This window comes from Rhinolophus sinicus, chromosome 15, assembly GCF_057876585.1.
Source record: "Rhinolophus sinicus isolate RSI-liver-muscle chromosome 15, RSI-T2T, whole genome shotgun sequence".
NCBI lineage: Eukaryota > Metazoa > Chordata > Mammalia > Chiroptera > Rhinolophidae > Rhinolophus > Rhinolophus sinicus.
This window is the reverse complement of record NC_142515.1, coordinates 95,909,656-95,932,278: the sequence shown is the minus strand read 5'-3', so window position 1 is coordinate 95,932,278 and position 22,623 is coordinate 95,909,656. Positions and strand designations below refer to the sequence as shown.

The 22,623-nt window shown below is 42.4% G+C and overlaps 1 protein-coding gene across 1 annotated transcript; it reads left to right on the top strand.

Annotated features, from left to right (window-relative positions):
• Positions 1–406: 406 nt before the first annotated feature.
• On the top strand, positions 407–17,475 carry LOC109454336 (uncharacterized). The gene is made up of 5 exons (XM_019744842.3): positions 407–6,610; positions 11,584–11,831; positions 14,726–14,852; positions 15,028–15,088; positions 15,463–17,475. The coding sequence occupies exons 2-5, from the start codon at positions 11,796–11,798 to the stop codon at positions 17,291–17,293; spliced, it is 2,055 nt and encodes a 684-aa protein (XP_019600401.3). The 5' UTR covers positions 407–6,610; positions 11,584–11,795; the 3' UTR covers positions 17,294–17,475.
• The last annotated feature ends 5,148 nt before the right edge of the window (positions 17,476–22,623 follow it).

The following is a 22,623-nucleotide window of genomic DNA, read 5'->3' as shown; positions in this document are numbered from 1 at the left end:
TTGGAGCACTGTGCTCCTAATTCCAATGTAGCCGGTTCGATTCCCACATGGGCCAGTGAGCTGCGCCCTCTACAGCTAAGATTGTGAACAACAGCTCTCCCTGGAGCTGGGCTGCCGTCAGCAGCTGGAGGTTGGCATGAGCTGCGGTGAGCTGCTGTGAACTGCTGAGAGCTGCCGTGGCCTACCGTGTGCTGCCATGAGTGGCCGGGGACCAGCGTGAGTGGCCCACAACCGGCAAGAGCTGCTGTGAACTGCTGTGAACCGCCCACCGATGACTGGTGACCGACTGCCTCAGCCAGGAGGAGCACAGGGCTCATAATACCAATATGGGCCAGGGAGCTGTCCTACACAACTAGACTGAGAAACAACAGTTTGAACTGGAGGGGTGGGGAGGTAGAAGAAAGGGGGAGGGGAAAAAATCTACATTGGGCAATTCCTAAGGCCTTCCCAAGGTCTTATTGATTGGAGCAAAATTCACACTTGGCTCACAAAGGCCTAACAAATCTGTTCATGACTATTATGATAGGTTTTAGGTAGTTTTTAAGAAAAATTCTGGTCTTCCTTCAGATGTTGACATCACACGTGTAACCTTTAATTCTTTATTTGTCAAGGGGCTAAATAAAAATCTTTCCCTCCTGATTAGGAATCCAGAATGGGATGGGGAACTATGGCTACCCTAGACTTAGTGTATTTGGCCAGTTAGTTTGCCAGTATCCTAGATGAGCCACCTAAAAGTAAGATTGTCAAGACTTTTGACTTTCAGCCATGGCAGAAGAGAGGCCCAAGCAAAACCAAAGAACTCCAACTTTTTGCCACTTCTGCAAGGAGCAAGAACACTGGAAAAAGGTTTGCCGTAAGTTTAAGCGTATAAGACACTCTCTGCCTTCTAACCAGTCTTTTTCATGGTTTCCCAATTCCCAATGACGGGGCTCTGAGGAACTACTGGGGCTTTTTCCAATCCTTCCACTTAATCATCTTGGAGAAATTTTTCTTCAAATTGGGGAGGAAACAATTTCTGTTCTAATTGACACCAGTGCTACACTCTTGGTGCTCAACCCCACTGTTATAAGCCAGCCCCTGCCTCGGAGTAATAAAAATATTTTACATAGTGGGGATTTCAAATAAACCTCAACAGGATTATGTGTCTGAACCAATTCCCTTTAGGCTAGGTCCTTTAAGAGATAAACATTGTTTTCTCCTTAGTTCTGCCCCTACCCACTTATTAGGCGGAGACCTCTTAGAGAAGTATCATACTGGAATATCCTTTTCTAGAAAAGAAGAAATAATGTTAGAGTCTGATAGTAACTGTCATAATCACCAATCAGGTGAATTACATGACTTTTCAGCATCTTTCATTTGTGCTGTCTCTGATGGTCCAGTGACTGAATCTGAGAGTACTGATCAATGGTCCCTATTGGACTCACTACCATCTTCTTAATGGGCAAAATCTCCAACTGATACTGGCAGAATTCATGGTGCACCTCCTATCAAAGTTCAAATTGATCCTTCAAAGTCTCTGCCCAGAATTAATCAGTATCCTGTCAGTAAGGAGGCCTTGAAGCTCATAATAGAAGATTACATAACTCAGGGTCTTATAATTCCTTGCACTAATCCTTGTAACATTCCTATTCTGTGAGAAAGCTAAAGGGACAAGGGTGGAGGTTTGTCCAAGACCTCCGAGCAATAAACCACATTGTTATCCCTCAACACCATCATTCCTGACCCTCATACACTGCTGGCATCCATTCCAACTGGAAGTAAATTCTTTACACTAATTGATTTATGCCTTGCATTCTTTAGCATCCCAGTTGATGAAGCTAGCCAATACCTTTTTGCTTTCACTTGGGAAGGAAAGCAATTTACCCATATGGTGATACCTCAGGATTTCACTGACAGCCCTTCTTATTTCTCCCAGATACTGAAGGCTGATTTGGATGATGTAGTTTTCCCTAAAGGTTCTACCTCGTTACAATATGTGGATGATTTACTTCTTTGTTTTTCTTCTAAGGTTTCCTCACAGGATGATAGTGTCCATCTGTTGACACTTTTGGCTTTAAAGGGACATAAAGTCTCTAAAGAAAAATTACAATCTGCTCAAACTCAGGTTCAATATTTAGGACATCTGGATCCAGACAGGCCCCATGGCATAAGTTTCCCAAGGCCCAAGACTAAGAACCAATTGTGAGGTTTTCTTGGGCTAGTTGGCTGTTGCCAGAATTGGATCCCGAATCTCTCTCTTATGGCAAAACTCCTATATGTCCTTTATATTATTATTATTATTATTATTATTATTATTATTATTATTATTATCATTCTTTTATTGGGGAAGAGTGTGTTTTTCCAGGACCCATTAGATCCAAGTCAAGTTGTTTTCAATCTGGTTGTGGAGGGCGCAGCTACATTTACATTTTACATTTATATTTTGTAAATGTATTGTTGAATTTGGTTTGCTAACATTTTGTGGAGTTTTTGCATCTATGTTTGTCGGGTCTTTTTTTTTTTTTTTTTTCATCTCACGTCCTTGTTTTGGTATTTGGTAGTGCTGGCCTTGTAACATGAGATTCGAAGAGATCCCTTCTCATCTGTTTTTTGGAAGAGTTTAAGAAAGATTCCTATTCATTCTTTTTTGATTGGTAAAATTCACCAGTGAAGCCATCTGGACCTTGACTTTTGTTTTGGGGGAGGTTTTTAATTCTGATTCAGTCTCCTTTCTAGTACTTTGTCCATTCAGATCTTCTAATTATTCATGATTCAGTCTTGGTATATTGTATGTTTCTAGGAATTTATTCATTTGTAGTCGGTCGTCCAAGTTGTTTACATATAATTGTTCATGGTAGTCTTATGATCCTTTGTATTTCTGTGGTATCAGTTTTTCCTCTCCTCTCTCACTTCTGATTTTATTTATGTCAGTCCTCTTTTTTTGTCAATTTTCTTTATCTTTTCAAAGAAACAGCTCTTAGTTTTATTGATTTTTTTTTTTCTATTGACTGTTTAGTCTCTATTTCATTTATTTCTGCTCTGCTCTTTGCTATTTTCTTCCTTCTACAGACTTTGGGTTTTTTTAAAAAAATAATTCTGTGAGGTGCACAATTATATATATAAGCCCACATTACAAATATCTGAGTACCATTAACTATAAGTATACTAAATATGTCATACATACTTTTGCCAAAGTAAGAAAAACACCATAGCTTTAAGATTTTTTTTAAGTGGTAACTAAACATTTATTTGGTTTCTCTGAGTCCAGATGATCACAATTTTAATGTAATGTGCTTTAGAATCTGTAGTACAAAGTGTAATTCATGGACTATGGAATTCTTGAATTCAAAAGAGACTTAGCTAGTTAGTAGCCAACTCTCTTATATGTATGTGTAAACAAGATGGCTAAAAATGAAAAAACTAAAGTCTGGAGATACATATAAATACTAGAATATGCATTGTCTAGGGCCTCAGCCATGAGATACCACTTAGATGATTTAATCAAAAATTAGCTTAGAGGCAACAATTAAATGATGATGTGTGTTGAGTCCATTCTTGTCCATCGATGCCTGGATTTTGGAGTTGTTCCACCAATGGGACTAACCAGTCTGTGTAACTATACTTAATGCTTTAAAGGCAGAATAATATAATTCTTCACAACAGAAGAAAAAAAATTATATTCAGAGTTACCATGTGGTCCAGCAATATTACTTCTGGGTATACACCCCAAAGACTTGAATCCAGGGACTGAAAGAGATGTTTCTACATTTGTGTTCATAGCATTATTCTTGAGAGCCAAAATGTGGAAGCAAAGTAGTGAAATTCATAGAGAAAGAAAGTAGGATGGTGTTTGCCAGGGCCTGGGAGCAAAGGGGAATGGGAGGAGATTATTTAGCATGTATAGAAATGCAGATTTCAAAGATGAAAACTGTTCTGACATTGGTTTCTCAATGTCAACGTACTTCTCACTCTGAATTGTAAACTTAAGGTGTAAGTGTTATAGTATGTGTATGTTACAACAACTAAGAGTGAAAATGTTAAAGCAAGAGAGTGAAACACAATCAAAGAATGAAAGATTTTGCAAATTATATCTGATAAGGGATTTGTGTCAAAAACATATAAAGAACTCTTACAACTCAATAATAAAAAAGTCAAATAACCCAACTTTAAAATGTCAAAGGATGTGAATAGACATTTATTTCCAAGGAAGATGTATGAATGGGCAAGAGCACATGTAAAGATGCTAGAAATCACTAGTCATCAAATCCAAATCTCAACCCAAGGATACCATGTCACAACCACTAGGATGGGTGGAATCAAAAAGTGACATAATGGTAGCCGGGTGGCTCAGTTGGTTAGAGTGTGAGCTCTTAACAACAAGGTTGAGGGTTCAATTCCCACATGGGACAGTGGGCTGCGCCCCCTGCAACTAAGATTGAAAACAGTGACTGGACTTGGAACTGAGCTGCGCCCTCCACAACTAGATTGAAGGACAACGACTTGGAGCTGATGGGCCCTGGAGAAACACACACTGTTCCCCAATATTCCCCAATAATTTTTTTCAAAGTGAGATAATATTTAGTTTTGTGAAGGATATATGGAGAAATCATCCACAACTGGTGGTAATATAAAATGTGCTTCAGTCACAGGAAAACATTTTGGCAGTTCCTTAAAAATTAAATGTAGAATTACCATAGCACCCAGGAATTCACTCTTATGTATATACCCAAAGAAATGAAAATATATGTCCAAACAAAATCTTGTGCACGAATTTTGTAACTCAGAATAGCCAAAAAGTGGCTCAGAATAGCCAACTCAGCTATTGCAGCGTAACTCAGAATAGCCAAAAAGTGGAAACAAACCAAATGTCTACAACAGATGAATAAACACAATGTACTTTATCCATATAATGCAATATTATTTGGTTGTAAAAACAAATGAAGTATCCATACATGCTACTACATGGATGTGCCTTGAAAACATTATGCTAAGTGCCTGAAGTCAACTACAAAGACAACCTATTGTATGATTCCATTCATATATAAATCCAGAACAGGGAAATCTATACACACAGCAAGATTAGAGGTTGCCTAGGACTGTGGCTTGGAAGTGGAAAATGGAAAGATGGGGTAGTGATAGCTAAAGGGTGCAGGGGTTTCTTTTTGAAATGACAAAAATGTTCAAAAGTTATGATAATTGCACATTACTTGTGAATACATTGAAAACCACTAAATTGTACATATTAAATGCATTGTGTGCTACATGTATTGTATCTCAATAAAGCTATTAAAATAAAGAATTAGACGTTTTGAACCAATATTAAGTATATAGAGTTCTCAGATACATCCCACATTTCCAAATCTTGTTTTTTTGTCATATTGGTGAAAATAGTTCACTTGCTTTAGGGATATCACAGCTGTTAACATTTCAAAATTTCTAAGGACATCTTCAAAAACTATCTAAAATAAATTTCCTTTTACGGTAAAATGTACACCTGAGCGTTTTATTGAATGCATCTAACAGCTATGATTGGTCAGAGGAGTTCCTAGTCGGCCCTGCCACCAGAACCAGGTTCTTGGGAGTCATGGGATTCTTTAGTTCAAGTACCACATGTGTGGAGGTGGAGAAGGGATGGGTGGAAGGCTCAATGCTGTCAACCGTCAAATATCAAAATGGAGCTAAACTCTATTACACATAGTGAAGTTTGTTTGTTTTTTAAAGATTTTATTGGGGACGGAACAGGACTCCACTGGGGGAACTGTGTACTTCCAGGACTTTTTTTCCAAGTCAAGTTGTCCATTCAATCTTAGTTGTGGAGGGTGCCATTCAGCTTCAAGTTGTTGTCCTTTCAGTCTCAGCTGTGGAGGGCACAGCTCAGCTCCAGGTCCAGTTGCCGTAGCTAGCTGCAGGGGGCACAGCCCACCATCCCTTGCGGGATTTGAGGAATGGAACTGGCAGCCCTGTGGTCCAGAGCCCACTGGCCCACGTGGGAACCCAACCAGCAGCCTTCGGAGATAGGAGCATGGAGCTCCAACCGCCTGAGCCACCGGGCCGGCCCCTGAAGTTAGTTTTAAATGGGTTTGCGTCAGAGTTCCATGAGTGGCCTCGCAGCCTATGCCAACCCCTGCCCTGGACAGGACCACTGACCCTCTGGTCCCAGTCTGGCCTGGCTTGGGCGCCCCTCTTGCTCTGCACAAGGGCATCATTCCATCTGGAAACTGACCCTGGAATTTCCTGTGCCCACCTGTGTCACCGCATTCAGAAAGTGGAGCAGCAAGACGACAGTGTCCCTCTAGGAAACACGAACAAGTTTTAAAAGCAAACGTACTTGGAGGGGACAGGTCCGGCCCAGCGGCGGAAGCTGGTTCCATTAAGCCCTCTGACCTCCTACCCTGTTGTCACTCAGGAATAACAAAAATGGATCCTTACGAACTGTCCAATCAGAGGCGCAGCAGGGTAGATGGGTGGTGCGACGTTCAGCAAACCACGTGACCCGCTTGGCCAGCTGAAGTTGGTGTTTCACCAACACTTAACAGCCCAGGTGTCTGTGGCAGCATTAATCCCGCTGTGACCAGCACGGGCAAAGGGAGCCACAGGGACCACACCAGGGGACCCTAGAAGCCGGGAAATGGTGAGTGTGCGGTGCCGGAAGTCCCAGGACCGGGACGAGGGGCTGGTTGGAACTGGTTGGAAGAGGCTGTGGTGGACCGGCCTCCCAGCTATCAAGTCCTGTGTGTGCGACCGAGTCTTCCCGGGGCGCAGCTGGGACGTCGGTCCCCTCCGGCACGCAGCGTGGGGACTGGAGCCGCAGCCTGGACTCCGGGCGTCCCGTCACTGCGCGCCGCGACTTCCGCCCCAGAACCCCTCTGGGCAGCTCTGTGGCCCCAGCTCCGCGTCTCCGCAGACTGTGCTGTGACCACGGGCAGGGTCATCCGGGGACAATGGTGATTCGCTCTCCGGGGGTTCGTGCGCGAGAGGAGCTGTGGTTTGCGGAGCCCCAAGTTCCTCCTTTCTCCTCAGGGGATCCGTTTACTCCTGAGTTTTCGAAATGTTTGGAAAGCAGGGTCTTATATCCACGATCCAGTTCCCCCAGTCTAGCTCTTCCTAGGACTGGCAATAAATCCATAAATTTTCAGATTTCTGCCCACATTCCTAAGTGCCACGATTGGGTCCCCGATTCACATAATTGTTTAAATTTTTTTTCTTGCCATGGAAATAATATTACTTTCTGAAAGTAATAAGTACTTGTGGTTTTTCTTGAACTAGAAAATTGCCTTCCAGTTTTCTTCTTTTACACATAGACATTAGGCTTGCATGAATTATTAGCTGGATTCCTCAAACACCGGGTTTTTGTCATTTAAAATATCCACGTGTTCCAAAGCTATGGGACTGCGAGCCGAGGTGTATGGCCCTGTGACTCAAACAACCCCCCCTCCCCCCCCCTCGAGCTGCAAAGGGAAGTACTTGAAGGCCCAATGGTTCTTCCTGGGGAGCTTCCCCTGCAGGTGTCCTACCTGCTCACACCCACCGTGGAAGGAGGGCCTTTACTCTGAGAGAAGCTGCAGCCCTGGAGAGCTGGGGATGCACATGGGGGCCTGGGGAGTGACGCCCTTTCTGAGATTTTAGTTTTGTTCTCCTGTCCTGTTTCTAGAAACAGGTAGGAGATTTGCATCCCCAAGAGAAGGTGCACTCCAAGTGTAATTTGTGCACATTAAGAAAGTGTGAATATCAGGAGTGTGTGTCCTGGGTCAAGGTTCATGAATTTGGGAGTTTAGGTCAGAACGGTTAACTGAATTCGGGTGAGAATGGAAGCCTGGGGAAGGGAGCATGGAGTTCTCAAGAGTTCATGCCTAGGGCTGCACAGGTGTCCCTCCCTCCTTCCCCAGGGGACTGACCCACTCCAGGGGTTCTGTCTCATCCGGGAAAGTCCCAGAATATAGAAGCTTTTGAAAGCAGCTTTCCTTCTGTCCTATGGGAAGCAGGCTGCTCATCCAAGCTGATTCCAATACTTGTTTTTCTCCCTTTGGATGCTTTATTGACTTAATAATGCAGACTTTGCCTCTGGTTTTCCTGAGCACTGTAATTTTATTCCGTGTGAGAAATAACGTTTTTAGTTTCTTGGACTTAAAAATGTAAGTTGATTGTGAGAGATGTCGGTAAGGCAAGTAAATAGCGGAACTAAATAGAATTTTTGTTCCTTTCAGGCAAGAGAACCTCAAGATGTGAGGTTAATGTGTTTAAACTCTGAGGTCCATTTTTCATTTTTACATTAGTATTTGTATGTGAGTGTCCCTATACAACATTGAAATTTAAAAGGCTAAAGTAAATGAATTTCTGTTTTAACTGGAATCAAAGCTTATGTAAATCTTTGAAAATCCTACTATGTGTAGGGAGCTAAACCCAAATGCCTATTGCATTATAATATGCTACTTATTCCTAAAATACCCCTTGTGAGATAGAGAGAAGGACAAACTAGGGTACAAGTTATTTTTTAGTTAGCAGGAGATTTGCAAATTTTCATTTTGTATGGTTTACACTTCTATTGTTTTCATTTAAAGGATTTAAATCTTAGGATGGTTTCCTATGTACAAAAGTTAAACGAAGACTAGTAGATAGTAAATCATGGTGTGTATAAATTTCTGTTTATTTTAAATATTAGGTTGGTGCAAAAGTAACTGCAATTTAAAAGGTTAAAAATAATTGCAAAAACCACAATTACTTTTGCACCAACCTAATAAATCTGGAAGATAGGAAATTCTAACTTAAGAAGTCACAGCCAGGGGGTGGGGAAAAGAAGTCACTACCGACATATCTGGCCCCTCCGCTGCTACCCCCAAATACATTATACATTTTTTATTATTTACCAAACATCCTGTTAGTGTTGCTTTATATTGAAACAATGCCTGTTTTTCTTACCCATGTATGTTTTTGTAATGAACACTCAGACTCCGCATTCTTTGATATTTGCTGTGGCTTAAGCCTCCTCCTCTCTCTTCCCATGTGTCCCCACCTGGACAGGCTGAAGCAAGTCCAGGGCTCCCTCCTCTAGCACTGTCACCTTCCACCACACAAGCCCCTGCCTGTGAGCAGGACTCATCCTGGCCCCGCCCCTGACAAGGATCCTTTGGTGGAACAACTTTAGTGAGCCTCCTCCCAGGCCTACCTGTGCACGTGCTTATAAAACCCAGTTTTAGTAGGAACCCTGAAGCCAGGTGAACCAGAATCTCCATCCTCCTATTTCATCCCCCCCATATCTGATCAGGTTTCTCCTCCTACACCATCTGGCGATGTCTGATCACCCAGGCCTGCCTGCAGTAAGAATCCTGTTAGGTCGTTTTAACGTAGCATCTCAGCTCCCACTCCCCACACAAGAACGCAGGATATGGTGAGGCCAAAAAGGAACACAAACAGAGCCATGGATAGGGGGTATACACCACTATATTCTCTCTGGCGGCTGGGTTGGAGATACAGGGAGCAAACATCCGCCAGTACTCCAACAAGGGGTCTTCCTGCACCCCAGTCTCACAAGTGGCCGGGCGAGACACAAGAAGCAGGATCCACCTGATCCGCAATCCGCTGTCTGCTTTTCTGCCAACCGACCCCACTTGCTAATTACAATCTGTGCTTGCTAGCTTAGCCACGGCAGTTTTATCAGTGGTTAATGGCTAACCGGTAACAGCTGATGGCCAATTAGTCGCAGCTGATGGCCATCTACTACCCGAGCCAGCACCTTTCCACATGAGGCCGAGAGCCTGGAAACTGCTCTCTGGGATTCTGTGCCCACAGCAGGCTACTGGCTTCAGTCTGTATATGGGAACCACGCCTCTGCAGGTGACTGGAACACTTGGCACTGTGAGCAGCATGTCTCAATGTAACCACCTACCTGGGTGTGGAGACAGAGCCCCAGAGAGTAGTTTACAGGCTCTCGGCCTCACGTGAAGGGGTACTGGCTTGGGTGGTGAATGGCTGTCAGCTGTGGCTGATTGGCTGTCGGCTGTGGCTGATTGGCCATCGGCTGTGGCCGGTTAGCCAATTGGCCGCTGGTACAACTGCTGCGACTACGGAGGACTGCCGAGGATTGCCGAGGAGCAGAGCAGAGCCGAAGAGAGCGGAAGAGGAGGGCCGAGAGAGAGGAACAGAGGAGAGAGTGGAGGAGAGTCGTCGGTCGGTCGGTTGGTGGAAAAGCGGACGGCAGGTCGGCGTCCGGTGGGCCCAGCCTCCAGTGAGACCATGGTGGTATGGCTCCCCTACCTATGGCTCCGTGGGTGTTCCTTTTTGGCCTCACCATGTCCTGCGTTCTTATGTGGGGAGCGGGAGCTGAGGCCCTACAGGCCCCCCTGCATGACACTCAGAATAGCTAAAAAGTGGAAACAAACCAAATGTCTACAACAGATGAATAAACACAATGTACTTTATCCATACAATGCAATATTATTTGGCTATAAAAACGAAGTATCCATACATGCTACTACATGGATGTTCCTTGAAAACATTATGCTAAGTGCCTGAAGTCAACTACAAAGACAACCTATTACATGATTCCATTCATGTATAAATCCAGAACAGGGAAATCTGTAGACACAGCAAGATTAGAGGTTGTCTAGTACTGTGGTTTGGAGGTGGAAAATGGAAAGATTTTCCATTTTCCATAGTGATAGCTGAAGGGTACAGGGGTTTCTTCTGAGACAATGAAAATGTTCAGAAATTGTGGTGATGACTGCACATTTGTGTGAATGTACTGAAAACCAATGAATTGTACCCATTAAAGGGATTCATTGTATGGTGTGTGTATTGTATCTTAATAAAGCTATTCAAATTTTTAAAATGCACTAGGAGTTTTGAACCAATGTGGTAGTATATTGAGTTTTCAGTTACATTCAACATTTTCAAAATCTTACTGTAGTTTTTTTCCCCTTATTTTGGTGAAAATAGGAATTCAGTTGCTTTAGGGGTATCATAACCATTTACATTTCAAAATCTCTAAGGGCACGGTCAAAAACTAAAATAAATTTCCTTCTAGTTTAAAATGTCCACCCGTGAGTTATACTGAACACATCTCACAGCTTACTGATGGTCAAAGAGACCCTGCGCCCAGGTGGCGTTGTGGGGTTCAAATTTCTCTGCAGAACCTGGTACTTAGGTCATGGGACTCTTTAGCTAAGGTACCACATGTGTGGAGGTGGAGAAGGGATGCGTGGAAGGCTCAACGCTGTCAAGGAGGATTAACATGAAGCCAAACTCTTTTATTACACATGGTGAGGTCAGTTTTAAATGGGTTTGTAAACAAGCATCACAGTTCCATGAGTGGCCTCACAGCCTGTGACAACCCCTGCCCCTGGCAGGACCGCTGACCCTCTGGTCCCAGTCTGGTCTGGACTGGCTGTCCCTCTTGCTCTGCACAAGGGCATCCTTCCATCTGGAAACTGACCCTGGAATCCCCTTCGCACACTTGTGTCACTGCGTTCAGAGAGGAACAGAAAGAGTCTCTCTAGGTCCACAAACAAGTTTTGTTTAAAAGACAACGTCCTGTAGGGGATAGGTCCTGCCCACTGGCGAAAGCTGGTTCCGTTAAGCCATCTGCCCTCCTACCCTGTTGTCACTCAGGAATAACAGAGGCGGGTCCCTGTGAACTGTCCATTCGGTTGCAAGTGGATGTGGTAACACCCAGCAGACTTCGAGGAAGCTCCTGGCTACGCTGGAGTTCGCGTCTCACCTGCGAAAAGACTTTCTCAATGTGCGAACTTTATGGCCCAGGTGTCTCTGCTGCAGTGTCAGTCCCTCTGTGACCAGCACCAGCCACAGGTTCCTCAGGAACCATGCCAATGCCGGGGGACCTTACAAACCAGGAAATGGTGAGTGTGCAGGGCCAGGGCGGGGAGAAGGGAACCACTGGCTGATTGGAACCAGCAGAGGTCGGACCAAGCTTTCCCACGGTCAAATCCCACGTCTGCGGACCTGAGTCCACTCCCCTCCCCCACCTTGAACCTCTGTCCCCTGCGGCACACAGAGTGGGGCCTGGGCCAGCAGCTGAGACCCCAGGTGTCCTGTCTGGTCACTGCATGCTGCGACTTGGGCAACTCCGGGCAGCTCTGCACTCAGAGCTCCTTTCCCCAGATTGCGGTTACCATTGGGTGGGCCGTCAGGAGATAATCGTGACTTGGTTTCTGGGGTTTGTGCATGTGAGGTGCTGTGGGATCCCCAGTTCTCGCTTTCTCCTCAGTGGGAACCTGTTTTCTCCTGAGTTTTCTAAATGCTTAAGCCTGGCCTCAATTTTACAACCTTGCCCTCCTCTCCACCCAGCTCTTCGTAGAGTTTGTAATCCCTAAATTTTCAGATTTCTGCCAGTATATGAAATGCTACCTTCCCGTCTCCAATTCACAGCAGCATCAAGTATTTGTACCCCGTGGAACAAATGCAGTATTTAATTGTTATCATTTTCCCACCTTCAATAGATGCCTCATTTTAAAGATTTAATTTTTTGCCGGTGGTTCTTTTACATGTGAAGAAAGCCAAGAATAACCACCTGGAGTACGTTGTATGAAATCCCCGTTCCTCTGCTCCAGGACCTTCCCTGGGCACAGACATCCTATGGGATGTCCTGTGGGTGGTGTGGTTATTCTCTGAAACTTTTTTGGGTGTTATGTAGTGTCACACTGTTCCTCTGTAAAATTCCCCTGGGCCAAGAGAGGGGGAAAAAAGGGCTGAGAACTCTAGCATTACATCAAGAGTTTATTAAGAGAACCTACATTGAGACACTTCTTGGGTGTAGGCAAGATTATGTGGATATCCTGTCATGCTCTACATGGCAGGCTTTAAATAATTATATAGAACAAAGGATTGGTGTACTGGTACTTGACCCGCCCCATATTAGGGGAAACCACCTTAAATACTTGCCCTGGGGCAGGGCAATGATCTCTTCCAGGAACCAGCTCCCTGTTGGGCATAGAGGAGGGGTCTATCAAACAGTGTCTGAGGGGATTTAGAGAAGCAGTCTCTTTTGTAGCCAGATTTAACTTGTATTTCCAACAGCACTCATGTCTTAGTACAGTCTGCTCCACAACTTCCCTGTATTTGTCACCTTGCAAAGATTTAGTCACTTAAGTCCATTTTTCAAGAAATGTAAAATGTATTTAATCGGCAAATTTTGAAAGGCCTCTCAGGCTTCAGTTCTCACAGTGAGGAAGTTCAGCTGGATTCAGTTTAAAGTTCTGACCAAAATGAAGTCCCCAATTCATGGCACCCTAAGAGAGGAGATAGAATCCTGACTTTCAGAGACTTTCTCAATGTGCACAAATTACACTCTGAGCGCACCTGTGCTGGATGCAAAACTCCTACCTATGTCTAGAAACAGTCCTGGGGAATCACAACTAAACCTGAGAAAGGGTGGCACAACCCTCCCTCAAGTGCATGTGTACCCCCAGCTCTCCAGGGCTATAGCTTTTCTCAGTATAGAGGGCTAATACCAGAGGGCTCCACTGGTTCTTTAGTATCTACTGCTGCTGCTCCTGCCTCTGCTGTAACCCAGACCCTGACCCTTGGGGGTAAGGGGACAACCCCCAGGGTAACCCTGTGGCAGAGCCAAAGGATTGGTTCAAGCCAATTTAAGTATGAGGTCCTTAAACTCTATAAAGCTACCTGTTGTCGTGGGGCTGGCTCCTAACCCTAATGACACTGATTAGAGGCCTTCTGGGGGAAAAAATATATATATATAAATACCAACATAGACGGGACACCCTGTTCGTTGATGTATATTCAGTGACCAAAAACACAAAATAGAGAAGGACAAGAGGGAGAGGACAAAAGCAAAAATACTGAAACAAAGGACCACAATTTGATCCAATTGAAAATCCAAAGTATACTCAAAGAATTACACAACACAAAAGATCAAGAGGCACTGTTTTGTTTGGGAACCTGTCAGATGGGTTCTGAATTAACTTTGCCATATGCTGTAACGCATAAAACTTTATGCAAGTATTCAGTGCTACGTCTCTAATAACAGTTATTCCAGGATCACACTAAATGTAAACAAGGTACCCCAGATAATGTTAGGGGGCTTACTAAATATAAAATAGGGACAAATGTGTATGTCTCACCTTAACCATCAGACAACTCTTCTCCTGCCTGAATTGCACTTGATCTTAGCACCCATTGTCCTGAAGTATCCCATAGTGAACAGGGAAGCTCTGAACCAATGATTCATAAACTAAAATTAAGTCTTTACTACTTCCAAATTGGCTTCACAAAAAGGGACCCTACAGACCTTACCCTCCCAGTTTAATTAAATAATATGGCTGAATTTAAATTAAATAGATTTAAAGATTGAAAACCATTATCCTAAACTTATTTAGTTGAAGAGGTGATTATCCCCAATGCATTTTTTTTTTAACCGCTGGATTGGTAGATTTGACCCTCTGCCTCACTGAGGAGATGAAAATCTTAAAATGATATTTGTTTCCTTTGTATAGATAGCATTTCTGTCATTTCCCAACATGCTCTGAACCTGCCATTAGAGAAAAATAAGATTTAATGTGTTCACTATAAAAACATATAAATAATTTCCGTGTGTTCCTGGTGCTGTTAAATTAATGAGGAAGTAAGTGTGGACACATAATAAGTTTCTGATGATCAAATCATAGGATAAATGTTTGGTGATGACAGAATATATAACTTTTCTACAAATGGAGCATAGGTGCCCAGTGCTGTCAGTTTTACAAATTTTTCTGTACACGTTATTGGGATGTCATAGAGCTCAGTGGCTTTTGAGGATGTGGCTGTGACCTTCACCCTGGAGGAGTGGGCTCTGCTGGATCCTTCACAGAAGAAACTCTACAGAGATGTGATGTGGGAAACCTTCAGGAACCTGGCCTCAATAGGTAAGGATGACAACTTACCTTCACCTTGTTAATTAGATGACGGGATTCTTACTCATAAAAGTTGTTCTAAGATGTGTATTGTAAGAAAGGAGGACATCGGTAAATAAGCTAAAATCTAATAATTTTTGTATAATTTTTATGACTTTGGAATCAATTTTCTGCGTCTGCATTTTAGGAAAGAAATGGGAAGATCATGATATTGAAGATCAGTACAACAATCAGGGGAAAAAACGAAGGTGAGTCACACAGTAGAAAGCACCATCTCACATACAAAACTTGTTATGCTGTGAAATTTTAAAAAGAAACAACCCTTTCTCAAATTTATGACTTCTCAGAGTTTTCACCAAATAACTTTCTGAAATATGACATAGATGTTCAGTGTTTGAAAAGTAGTTCAAATGAAAAACATCATTAATAAACCTTGTATATGAATATCACTGTGTTGATAATAGCAACACTGAAGTCCTCTTGCCGAGTATTCAGTGTATTCAATTTCAAACCGTTCAGACAGGGCAGAAAACCTACTTCTTTGCTATAAAACATAAAAATATAGTTCAAATAGTCTAATAAATATAAAATCATTAATAATGTGATTCATGTTCTTTTGCAGAAGTTTTATGGTAGAAAGAATCTGTGATGGGAAAGAGGGTAGTCAATATGGAGAAATCTTGACTCTTATTCCAAATCTAAATGTGAATAAGAAAACTCGTGGAGTAAAACCATGGGAGTACAATGTGTGTGGAAATGTCTTAAGGCAGTATTCATCTCAGAATGGGAACATCAGATGTCACACTGGACACAAGCCCTCTGAGTATCAGAAATATGGAGACAAGCCATATGAATATGACATATGTGAGAGAGACTTCAGTTACCATCAGTGTTTTAAAAAACATGAGAAAAAGTACAATGGAGAGAAACTTGATGAACATAAAATATGTGGTAAAGCCTTCAATTCCAGTTATATTCAAGTACATGAAGAAAATACTAGGGAACAACTTTATGAATGTAAGGAATGTGAAAAAACCTTTGGTGATCTCTCAAGCCTTCAAATACACATGGTCACTCACACTGGGGAAGGACCTTATAAATGTAAGGCATGTGAGAAAGCATTCATTTCTCCCAGTTCATTTCGGATACATGAAAGGACTCACACTGGAGAGAAACCCTATGAATGTAAAACATGTAGAAAAGCATTCAGTTGTCTCAGGAATCTTCAAAGACATGAAAGGACACACACAGGAGTGAAACCCTATGAATGTAAGCAATGTGGTAAAAGTTACAGAGATTACAGTTCCTTAAAAGCACATGAGAGAAATCACACTGGAGTGAAACCCTATGAATGTGAAACATGTAGAAAAGCATTCAGTCATCTCAAGTATCTTCGAATACATGAAAGGACACACACAGGAGTGAAACCCTATGAATGTAAGCAATGTGGTAAAAGTTACAGAGATCACAGTTCCTTAAAAGCACATGAGAGCAGTCACACTGGAGTGAAACCCTATGAATGTGAAACATGTAGAAAAGCATTCAGTCGTCTCAAGTATCTTCGAATACATGAGAGGACACACTCAGGAGTGAAACCCTATCAATGTAAGCAATGTGGTAAAGGTTACAGAGATGACCGTTCCTTCAAAGCACATGAGAGAAGTCACACTGGAATGAAACCCTATGAATGTGAAACATGTAGAAAAGCATTCAATGATCTCAAGTATCTTCGAATGCATGAAAGGACACACTCAGGAGTGAAACCCTATCAATGTAAGCAATGTGGTAAAAGTTACAGAGATTACCGTTCCTTCAAAGCACATGAGAATGGTCACACTGGAGTGAAACCCTATGAATGTGAAACATGTAGAAAAGCATTCAGTCGTCTCACGTATCTTCAAATGCATGAAAGGACACACACAGGAGTGAAACCCTTTGAATGTAAGCAATGTGGTAAAGGTTACAGAGATCACAGTTCCTTAAAAGCACATGAGAGCAGTCACACTGGAGTGAAACCCTATGAATGTGAAACATGTAGAAAAGCATTCAGTCGTCTCAAGTATCTTCGAATACATGAGAGGACACACTCAGGAGTGAAACCCTATCAATGTAAGCAATGTGGTAAAGGTTACAGAGATGACCGTTCCTTCAAAGCACATGAGAGAAGTCACACTGGAATGAAACCCTATGAATGTGAAACATGTAGAAAAGCATTCAATGATCTCAAGTATCTTCGAATGCATGAAAGGACACACACAGGAGTGAAACCCTATGAATGTAAGCAATGTGGTAAAAGTTACAGAGGTCACAGTTCCTTAAAAGCACATGAGAGCAGTCACACTGGAGTGAAACCCTATGAATGTGAAACATGTAGAAAAGCATTCATTTGTCTCAGGTATCTTCGAAGACATGAAAGAATACACACAGGAATGAAACCCTATGAATGTAAATAATGTGGTAAAGCATACAGATCCTGTGGTTCCTTAAAAACACACAAAAGGATCCACACAGGAGAGGGACCCTATAAATGTAAGTGATTGTAATAAAGCCTACAGTTATTACAGTTCCTTAAAAGAACACGAATGGACTCATGCAAGACTGAAACCCTATGAATGTAAGCAATGTGGTAAAGCTTATAGAGATTACAATTCCTTAAAAACCCACAAAAGAACTCAACACTGGAGTGAAACTATGAATGTAAGCAATGTGGTCAAGCTTACAGATACTGTGGTTCCTTAAAAACACAAAAGGACCCACACAGGAGAGGGACCCTGTAAATGTAAGCGATGTGGTCGACCTTACAGTGATTACACCTCCTTAAAAACACACAGAAGGACACACAGGAGTGAAACCCTATGAATGTAAGCAATGTGGTAAAGGTTACAGAGATTACAGTTCCTTAAAAACATGAGAGAGGTCGCGCTGGAGTGAAACCCAATGAGATATAGCTTTCCTTTTTCATCTAGGTTTCCAAATACATGAAAGAAATCACACTGGAGAGAAATTAAGAAATGTGGGAAAGATTTCATTTACCCACAAACTAACACAAGTGAACATGCACACTGGAGATACACCATATGAATGTGAAGAATGTGGGAAAGCCTTCAGTCATCCCAGTTCCTTCCAAAGGCATGAAAAGAATCACAGGATAAAACCTCTTTAATATAAACAGTATTGAAAGGATTTCAGATTGCACAAATCTTCACATGTGAAAAATCTCAGGTAAAACAGCTAAAACTGTATGCAACATGAGAAAGATTGATGGAAATTAATCCACGTATAACACTCTAGAAAAAGAGTTGTTGGGCGGGCCCAGTGCCTCAGGCGGTTGGAGCGCAGTGCTCCTATTGTGCTTCTATGGCGGAAGGCCTCCGATTCGATTCCCACATGGGCCATGAGCTGCACCTTCTGTAGCTAAGATTGTGAACAACAGCTCTTCCTGGAGTTGGGCTGCTGTGAGCAGCTGGAGGTTGGTGAGAGTTGCCCTATGCTGCCATGAGCTACTGTGTGCTGCCATGGGTGGCCAGTGGCTGGCAGCTGGCGAGAGCTGTCATGAGCTGCTGTGAGCGTCTGACAGACAGACTGGCTACCAACTGCCTCAGCTGGGGGGAGCACAAGGCTCATAATACCAGCATGGGCCAGGGAGCTGTGTCCTACACAGCTAGACTGAGAAACAATGGCTTGAACCGGAGTGGAGGGGAGACAGAAGAAGGGGGGAAAAAAGTTGTTATTAAAGTTGTAAATACATGGTGTTTCTCAAGCTTATTAAGTGTATCACTTCAATACAGATTTCTTATTACGTTCAGAAGTGAATATTGAGGTGAGGTGAGATACTTCTGGGAATCATCTTTCAACAGTAGCACAAGAGATTGTAGTGCTTCTTCCTTAAATGAGTTAATATTTTGTCTTTCCATTTTGAAGCTGTTAAATCACTGGGTGAGCTGAAGTGTATTTCTAATGTGCAATTAGGTTTATAATGTTTTGGTTTTTGTTTTCTGTGTTAAGGGACCATGGTAAAATGACAGTTTGGTAATTGTTGGGATTTTATTACTGGCTTGGTGAGAGTTTCAGGATATTCTTAGTCCATTAATTATGTATAGTCTACCTTTTTTTTACTGACAAAGCTCCTTTTAGGGGGTGACAGGCATATGAGGTGTGATCAAAAAATATGGTGAATGTTTAAATTTAAAAATTTGTTACAGTAAAAGACACATTGCCGTTATTCCCCTGAAAATACTCCCCCTCATTTTGAACACACTTATCCCATTGTTCTCGCCGCTTTCTGAAGCAGTTCTGGAAGTCCTCTTTTATGAGTGTCTTTAGTTGTGCTGTCATAGCTGCCTCGATGTCCTGAATCATTTTGGTTTTGGGGAAGAACCAGAATTCTTATGGTGCCAGATCCAGTGAATAAGGTGGATGAGGACATACCATTATGTTTTTATTTGACAGAAATTGCCATATGCCAGAAGCGATGTGTGACATGGAACATTGTCATAATGGAGGATGATTTATGGCACACTTTAAAACATACCTTCTCTCAACCATAGTTCACACCCAATTGACTGCACTGAACAAGTTGAAACTTGTCACACACTGTTACTAAGGTTCAGCACGCTGCTTCCTGTATTGAAGATCCCTGCCTTCCCATTGGATGTCACGTGGCAGCAGCATTCACCGAATTTTGTGATCACAACAGAAAGGTTCCATGTCACACATTGCTTCTAGTCTAGCAATTTCTGTCAAATAAAAACATTATGGTGTGTCCTCATCCACCACCTTATTCAGTGGATCTGGTATCGTGTGATTTCTGGCTCTTCCCGAAGTCAAAATGACCATGAAAGGTAAATGTTTTGAATCGATTCAGGACATTGAGGCAGCCATGACAACACAAGTGAAGATACTCACAAAAGAGAATTTCCAGAACTGCTTCAGAAAGGGACGAGAACGATGAGATAAGGTGTTCGAAGGAAGGGGGAGTATTTTGAGGGGGATTAATGGCAATGTATTTTATTTAAACATTCACCATATTGTTTGAGCACACCTCATAAAAAAGCCTTTTTCTCTTTTCTGTACTAATAAACACTTAGAATAAATTTTATGTCTGGCCACTTTATGAAAATATATTTTCGTGTGAATTAATATTTTCATATTTGGGCCTTCACTTACTTCCCTTCATTCTGACTGGTATTTGGTGAATAGACTTTGATTTAAGAAGAGAGACCTGTGAAAGGACAAAAAAATCTAGAGTTGGAGATATCACCCCTGTGGGTAATGTTAGGAACTAGATTTTAAAGAATCCGTCCCTTTTAATGTTTCATCTTAGAATCCACCAGTAGCCTCACTTGCCTGTGATTTGCAAGGGTGAAGCAAAGAATGCATTAGTCAAATTTTGAAATTACCATACAGGAAAAGAGACAGATGTATAGGTCCTTTGAGGACAAAATATTTTTCCAATCATCCAGATTCTTTGCCTTCCCATCAAGACTATCCTCAAAACCTTGCTGTTTTCCCAAGTTCCATCAGAGTTTGGATTTTTATATCAGCCCTCTTGCGTCCACCAGGAAACTAATTCAGACTTTCAGGCTTGGAAGTATTGTCTGATTCCCCTCTTCTCTAGATTATATCTGTATAAGGTCTAATTTGTACAGGAAACAACTTATGTTGTTAATAGTGCTTAATTGTTTTCTAAGCCGTGTGCTAACATATTGTATTTGTCATTTCCTGAGGATATGTAAAAATGTCTCATTGTAATTATGGATTTTCAAATAAACTTTGATTCTCTTCATTTAATCATTATAAATATGAGTCAATTTTATCATGTGCATTCAAGTTCAGGTAATTGTTCTTCAGGCATATTTTACTTTTTATTCTTTTATAGTTACAGTTTTTGTCATGAGTCATTTATCACTCATTCTTAATACCCAAAACGCCAATCATTGTTTTTCAGTGCCTTTGTACCAGTGACTTGCAGAATTGTACTTGTAGTCAAAGTGGTAATGAATTCTAGTAACAGTGACCAGAAACTACACATGACTGGGATGTATCATAAAACGGTTGCTTATCACTTGTAGAATTTTGACTTTTTAGATGATTTGATGGCTCTTGAACTCAAGACATTTTTGTGGAGTTCCTGTCAACATAAGGAGTAGGTAAACGCTGTGCTTGCCTTCTTTCATGACCACATCAAAATTACAACTAAAAAACAGAACAACCCTCATTGAGAATCGTTAGAAGTCTAGCTGACTAGAAGTCCTATAACTAAAGATAATACAGAAGAAACCACCTGGAGATTGGTAGAAAGGGTGGAGACAAGGAACGCGCTGGTCCCACACCCACATGTAGCAGTTAAAAATTGGGAGGGATATCTCAGCTGTGGAAGGACCCCAGAGGAGCAAGGGGTCCTACCCCCAACACCGGGCTTCCCAGCCAGGGTTTCAGTGCCAGGGAGAGAAATCCCCATAACTTCTAGCTGTGATAACCAGTGGAGGTTGTGGCTGAGTGAGACAGCAGCTGCGGTCCCAGGTGCTCCTCTTAAAGGTCCAGTGCACAGACTTACTTGCCGACAGACTTACTTACTCTGAGCTCCAGCACTGGGACAGCAGCTAAAAAGGTGCTACGGACATATGGATAGGAACTGAATTGTCTGGAAGCTTTCTCCTGGAAGAAGTTGCTGGCAGAAGCCATTGTTTCTTTGTTGAGCCTTCTCCCAGACACAGGTGAATGCCATATCTAAGTCTCCATCAACCTGACTAACACCATTTATCTGCCCCACCCTGGTGGTTCCAAGACCCCACTCCACCCAAACTTCAGGCCCACCTAAGCTGCTTCCAGTGGCTTTTCTGTATAAACAACTTGTTGTGGTTCATACTGCAGATGTTCCTAAAATCTCTCAAAGGTTCACAAAATCCAAACAAGCATCATCTGGCTTTAGTGAGTCTATACCTCTGGATGAGCAGCCCTAAGCCTGGTACTAGCAACAGCTGGCCTTCCTCCAAACCCAACATGGGTGACGGCCATCTGCAGATTGCTTTGTAGTTCATGCTGGGAGGTGCCAGGCAGGGTAAGGGCTGCAGCTGAACTTGGCCTGTAGTGGGGACCCTTCCAGGAGGCCCAGGAGCTGGCACGCTCAGTGGCCAGCTTCAGACCCAGCCAGAGCATCACCCAGCTGCCTCTGGTGTTAAGACACCCAAAGGGCAGACTGGGCAGGCACAAACAATTAGCTCTAATGGGTCTTTTGAGCAAAAATTAATGTAAGGCCGGGTCTTATATGAGACCTGGCCTTATTTTACTATAAGATATGTGGTCATGAGTTTGGGCATTGTTTTACTATAAGACTGGGTCTCATAATATATTTTATTTGCAGTAAAATAAGACCGGGTCTTTTATTAATTTTTGCTCCAAAAGACGCCTTAGAGCTGATTATCTGGCTAGGTCTTATTTTCAGGGAACCATGGTACTTTAAGCACCTCTTGTAATTGCAGAAGTCAAATGTGACTTGTATTCATCTTTTGTTACCGGTATATATTGAGTATTACCATTTTAATACAGTTTTCCTTTCTTAAAATGTGTATACGTATTTTTGGCACCCTTGGCACCTTCTGTATATGAGACAGGTTAGTTAGCATGTTGCTAGGTAGACAGGGGTGTCCCTGGTGCGATAAACAAAAAGCAGCCATATCCTGAAACTCCAGGTTCTGGAATGTCTCCTTCTCTCCAGGACAAAGATAAGAGAATGTGCCTTGAAGTTAATAAATTATCTCAAATCCCTTTTGGCAGGACAAAG